Source organism: Coffea eugenioides, chromosome 1, assembly GCF_003713205.1.
Source record: "Coffea eugenioides isolate CCC68of chromosome 1, Ceug_1.0, whole genome shotgun sequence".
Lineage (NCBI taxonomy): Eukaryota > Viridiplantae > Streptophyta > Magnoliopsida > Gentianales > Rubiaceae > Coffea > Coffea eugenioides.
This window is the reverse complement of record NC_040035.1, coordinates 53,270,888-53,277,365: the sequence shown is the minus strand read 5'-3', so window position 1 is coordinate 53,277,365 and position 6,478 is coordinate 53,270,888. Positions and strand designations below refer to the sequence as shown.

Sequence of the window (6,478 nt, the reverse complement as noted above, 5' to 3'; positions counted from 1 at the left end):
AGCTACAACGAATCATTGTAATCACATACTTCGACTCTATTATTTAAAGCATTTTCTAAACTTTTATCATTCCAAAAACCGCTACCGCCTTTACAATTTTTACCCTCTTCTTACCAATTTATCAGATTTAAGTCTCTCCACTGAATCTTCCTCAACAATTTTGGTAGCTCCGATCGCTGAACAAGCGATGCATTTAAAAAACTGGTAAAGGTTTTAATCACAATATGCATTATTATCGTCCTTATCATATAACAACTTACCTTTTTCCTTTTTATCATAGGCATCATACCCATGCTCATCTGCTAACACAAATGCTTAATGAAAGCAGTTACACTAACCCACGCATTCTTCTTCCTCCTGTAAACAATAATCAAATCACCCATATTGCTACCGTTCTTCAACAAGTAAGATTCCAAATTCAAATTTTAAATTTACATACAATATTCTTTACATTCATTTATCTTATTCCTTCTTTTTTTAAACACTGCCTCTTTTTTTTACCTTTTCTTTCTCAAAGGAACCAAAGACTGCCTGGATTCAAGGTGTTGTGGAGTTAGATTACATACCTCAAAAGTTAACTTATATAGCTTGTTCCCTTTGTCATTATCCAAGTAAACTTACAAGCAATTTGCCAGTTACATGTCCCCATTGCCACTCTACCGTAAACTTGGTTCCTAGGTAAACATTATTATTTACTCATCTTCCTTTCTTTCATGACCGCCTTTAATCAATTTCACTTTCTAACTCCAAAACGACCTACTTATTCATTGCAGAGCTCTCATTCCAATTTCACTCACTGATACAACTGGATCTTTATGTGCTACTGCTATAGATATTGAAGCAGAGAGACTAATTCAATATTCTATCGCCGAGCTATACTATTTACAGCAAGAGGTACCCACAGACACTTTTTTATGCTCAATATTTTCTTCCTTCTTTCTAAATTTTGTTACAATTTTCTTCCATTTATTTTTACAACAGAACATCAATCTTGCCCAATACCTTGCGCGCACTTTACAAGGGAAGCTGCTCATGTGCTATATTAAGCCCTCTCCTTCCAAATTTAAACTCGTCAGGCGTGCAGCCTATGAAATAATCACATCCTACTCAATCGACGAAGTCTTTAATGCTGAAAATATTAACATGAACAATCTTAACATCAATGACTAACCTTTTACTTATTTAACATGCATTCCTATCGACTTTAATCTGCTTTCTACTATGTGTATTTCATCACAATTGCTACAATCAGTAAGTATATTTACTATTTTATTCTGTTTAGCTTTATATTCCTCTTTTATTGCATACTTATTTATTTTACAGTCAAATTTCACCTCTACATTAAATGTCACCGATTATCCACATATTAAAACAAATATAATTGACCAAAACATTCAGATTAAAATATTTTATAGTTTCCAGATCGATTTTTACTCTACAAACAACTTTGCTTAAATGACATACCAACATTTAATAACTGCAAACCAAAAATCAATACATATATAAACATCTAAGTTTTTTTTACACATTTCTCGACAAGCCTCCCAATTACAAAACATTTCTCTGTAGCAAAGACGACTGCTAGCACTAGAACTAGCAGAATATTCCCGGCAGTACAACAAACAATGGACAATCATTTTCGAACTCCACCTCCACATCCACCTCCACCTCCACCGCTTCAAGCTCAAGTCCCTCTTCCACCGAAAGTAAATTGAGTAGGATCACTTGGCCCGGGAAAAGCTAGCACGGGTGGCTGAACAAGCTGCTCTTGATGTCGTGAGCAAAAAATCCAAAAAAAAAATTACCAAGAATGATCAAAAAATCCTACGATGTTATAAAAATCCAACCATATCTTTGATTGTGTTGCTATTCATCAGAGAAATCCAAGGACAAGAGAGAAAAATAACCTTTTACTTATTTAACATGCATTCCTATCGACCTCAATCTCTTTTCTACTATGTATATTTCATCACAATTGCTGCAAGCAGTAACTATATTTACTATTTCATTCTGTTTAGCTTTATATTCCTCTTTTATCGCATACTTATTTATTTTACAGTCAAATTTCACCTCTACATTAAATATCACCGATTATCCACATATTAAAACAAATTTAATTGACCAAAGCATTCAGATTAAAATATTGTATACATTCCAGATCGATTTTTACTCTACAAACAACTTAGCTTAAATGACATACCAGCAATTAATAACTGCAAACCAAAAATCAATACATATATAAACATCTAAATTTTTCTTACACATTTCTGGGCAATCCTTAAACTTCTACCGCGCGTAGCGCGGTACACTCCTCCTAGTTTTTGAATAAAAGGCCAAGTCCAGAGTCCAGACCCAATAATTCGTTTCTTCGCCTGTTGGTGGCGTTTCCAACGGTCACTGCCCGCAAAACTCGGTCCCGACTCAACACCATCATCATCATCATGACCAAGTCCCCAACTGACTCCCCTTCAACCCAAGACACCACCACTCGTACTTGTTCAACCCCTGACATCCCAATTGAGATCATCCCAGACGAAGAAATGGCCCTCATTGAAGCTGCTTTCGCCTCTGCAACTCGGACCATTTCCTCCTTGACTCGATTTCAAAGAAATATTACAGCTCCGCCTAATGATAATATACGGTCTATAAAGTCCATAACTTTATTGTCCAAAAAGCGGATTTCCAGATGTAGCCGAACTGGGTCTGACTCGGTGGCAGATATAGAGGACTCGGGTGGTGATGATGGGCTAACTCAGAAGAAGAAGAAGCAGAATCGAGTTCACGGCTCACTTTTGCATAAATTTAGGAGGAAAAGAGGCTTATCTGTTACTGATATTACTGCCGGGGTACATATCTCATTAATATTTTGTTCCCTTCGTCTTTTATAAATATTGATGCTTTTTTGCTATTCGGATTCGAAGAAGAAGGTTTGTAAAATTTCTGATTTTTTTGGGTGATGTTGATGCTGCATTGCTGCTGTTCTATGAATAGCGATTAACTCCAGTTGGCTTTTTTGGCTGATATTTTTAAGATAGAAGAAATAAACAATGCATTGTCAGTCCAATTTTAAGTAGTATTTAGTAGTACTACGTAGCTCAAATGAAGGCTTTCAATGATTTGGAATTTGGAGATTGTTGAATTTTGCAGCTGAGGAGGGGCAAATGGGATATACCTAGGAGTTTAGGACCTAACAGCTATTTTAGAGATCACAAAATTACTACATTTTAAAATTCATCGTGGGGAAATGTTGTGCTTGTGATGGTCCTGTTGCAACATCTGATTGAATCTGCTACTCGTAGAATCGAAATTGATATCGTGCGTGGACTTTCAGGAATGGTGTGAGAAACAAATGGAGTTTACTCTGAACCTTGGCAGAGCAAAATCAAATAAAGCTATGGAAGCTGGTATTGCTCGCCATGCAGCACTTGAAGAAGAGGTAGTCTACGATCTCCTAATGGACCTTACATATGGATAATGCCCATGACCTGTCAAGCTTCAACTTTTTAACCTTCCTATTCTAAGTTAGCCTTACCATCTTCCTTGTTTATATATGTCCAAACCCTGAAATCAATGTGTTTTTTGTTATGCTTCTGGTTAATTATGTTTGGATTTTAGCTGAATGAAATAGAGCACTATCAATTAGAGAACAGAATATTTTTCGTGGATAATTATCATTTTAGTCTTTATTTATTCAGATTGTTGCCTGACCTTCGATTGTATGGTTGCAGGTTGTCAAAAAGGTCAAAATCCATGCTGCATCCGTTGAAGACACATGGGCTGTGAAGTTTATGAATTTTATACTTGGGGCAAATCAGTTGCTATTTGATGGACTGACGCGTGAATTGCCTTTGTAAGATTCTCGTGTATTTTATGCATTTTATGATTTCTTCTGCCCCTTTCCTCTTGTGTGCATTCTCAGTTTCTTGCACACCAACACGTTTGCACAAACATGCACCTTGTTGTGTGCAAAGCTCATGCTTCCAGACACTGCATTTCATTTATTGGGTGATTCTGGAGTATAATAGGTCTTCTTGTGATCTGATGGCCTGGTAATACCACCAGAGTAAGCTTTGAAGAAGGTCTATGGATGGTGGGAGTAATTGATGAAATTCGAATGCCTGTTACAGAAACTGAAAGATATCCTACATTAGTTGATACAAAAACTCGTGCACGAGCAAAGCTTCCTACTGAAGCACAACAGAGAAATGGAAGGTACTATCAAGTGTGGTTTTTGGTCAGGTTGCTGAGGAAGATACCAGCTAATAGCATTGCTTCTTGAAATTGAAGCAATACATTTTTCTTGGAGATCAAACAAAAATGGTGATGAAGTGCATATTTCTTTTGACAGGCTTCAGTTGATGTGCTACAAGCGTCTGTGGGACAATTTAGTGGCTGATAAATTTCCTTCTGGACAGTTTTTTGATTTCTTTGCTTTGAATCCTCACGTCGTTCTTTCAGATGAGATCAGAGAGCACACAGCCAAATCAGGTTTTCCTGCAGATGTATGATGCTTTTCTTTCTTCGCCTTTGACTTACTTGATTTAGGAGTCCATTACATTGGGCATTTAACTACTTGATCTCACTAATTTAGACGAGAATTTTTCTCCATGCAAGCCTGTATGATGAAGTGACACATGTTGAAATGTTCTCTTCCAGGAACTTTCCTGCTCTATTTCTTGCTGCTGATATAGCATGTATATGAAGTGAGACGTTGATAAATTGGATAGTGTTCTAGTCCTGTAGTAAAATATCAATTTACATATCATTGTGGCTCAGTATAAGGGATTACCTGTAATATACCCATTTATGCACTTTGAGTGCTTATTTTTGTGTTTAATTGAACATCTTATCCTTTGCATTTATGCAGACTCTGAATGATTTGGTGGCATACTATCGAAATACTTGTTGTATGCTGCCTCCAGCTCAGGACCAACTGTTACTAAGGTTGGTTAAGGATTTCCATGTGTGTTGTTAGATAAGCGTTATATGGACTGCCGAATTTTTTCTCCATCTCCTAGCATGGCTTCTGGTGATGAATTTTAACCAATTTCAAAAGAAGACAGCACTGACGTTTCATATGATCTGTGCTCTTCATTTCCTTTTCATGTTTTCTGACCTCCTTCCCTCCACATCTTCCCCAAAATTTTCCACTTTCAGCATGTTTTACAACAATAAAGTCCATAGGTCTAGTTTCTGCCATTTGCCTATATTGATGAGTATTCTGAGCGCTAAGAAAAAAGATTTGAGGCCATGTCCACCCAGTGACCTTAGGCAGACTAAAAGTTTACAAGTGCTTTTCTTTTTCCTAGAAGATATTTCATTTGCCCTTTATCAAGTGCCTACTACTATATAGAAGAAGTTGAGACTAAAAACGAAGAGGGACTTGCAGAAATTAAGCTTGTCACTTATCCTCAACATTGTACAATTGATGTTCACTTGTTCCTTATCCAAAAGTTTGCCTTTTTTTATTTGTCTTTTTGGGTTAACGCTTTTAAAAGACTTTCATTTGGAAAACCACAAATCACTCAGGGCACTCTGCGGTAGTCCATTTTACACTAGCAAGAATATTGTCTTCTACAGGTATGAATACCAAGAAGATCAATCTTTAATCGGTGAAGATCAGTTTGCTTATGATGCTGATTGGCTCAATAATCAACTCAAGTCTTGTCTGGAGTTCTGGCGAGGGGAACGAGAACCCAGTTATGCTGCAGAAGAGGAGCGGTGGAAATGCAACTTCTGTAGTTTTTATTCCCAGTGTCCAGCAAACTCCAAACTTGATCCACCTAGCTAAAGAAGTAGCCGAAATATCAATTTTTTCACAAGGGTTGCATTCGATCAGATTTCAGATTCGAACTGGAATGCTTACTTTGAAGGAGCATGAATTTGCTGATGAGCTTCTTCGTGGTTCATTTGGCAGTTCTTGTCGGTCATCTCAAATTACTGATTTATTCATTCTTGTACTACTGTACTCTCAGTGCTGCTGAGGGATTTGATTATTCATTGTTGTAGCAAGAAAATGTCACTGATCTCCTTGATCGGTTATTTGTCATTGTTGTCCCACCCATTGTAGGATGGTGGGACGGGAATATTAAGCGGTTTGCTAACAGGATGGAATAATCGATGCTTACTGCATCAGAAAACCATTAATACACATATTTGGCTGCTATTTTCATTTCTTCCATTCTTTGTGCACTGAATTTATTTATTTATTTTTTATAGCCACTCTAGCTAAAGGGGCTAAATTTCCAGAAATTTTGGGGATACAAATTTTACCTGTTAGGATTTTATCAGAAGGAAATTTTAGGATCAAGATCAACAACTTTTACCATGATGACATTTTAATATCAAGTAGTACCAGAAAGTTACCTCTTAAAGGATACTTTGCCTTGGTGAGATATCATTAAGAGGTTGAGACTCGGGAAATTTTAATCCTCTTTCTCCTACGCTGTTTATTATAAATCCCCCACCCCTCCCCGTT

The 6,478-nt window shown here is 36.9% G+C and overlaps 1 protein-coding gene across 2 annotated transcripts; it reads left to right on the top strand.

Moving 5' to 3' along the window:
- The first annotated feature begins 2,386 nt into the window (after positions 1-2,386).
- On the top strand, positions 2,387-6,181 carry LOC113768625 (exonuclease V, chloroplastic). 2 transcript variants are annotated; one of them, XM_027313096.1, is made up of 7 exons: positions 2,387-2,846; positions 3,332-3,436; positions 3,729-3,850; positions 4,063-4,212; positions 4,349-4,502; positions 4,868-4,944; positions 5,581-6,181. In XM_027313096.1, the coding sequence occupies exons 1-7, from the start codon at positions 2,442-2,444 to the stop codon at positions 5,789-5,791; spliced, it is 1,224 nt and encodes a 407-aa protein (XP_027168897.1). In that variant the 5' UTR covers positions 2,387-2,441; the 3' UTR covers positions 5,792-6,181. The 2 variants fall into 2 exon arrangements, with proteins under 2 accessions (XP_027168897.1, XP_027168965.1); XM_027313164.1 differs by lacking the exon at positions 4,063-4,212.
- The last annotated feature ends 297 nt before the right edge of the window (positions 6,182-6,478 follow it).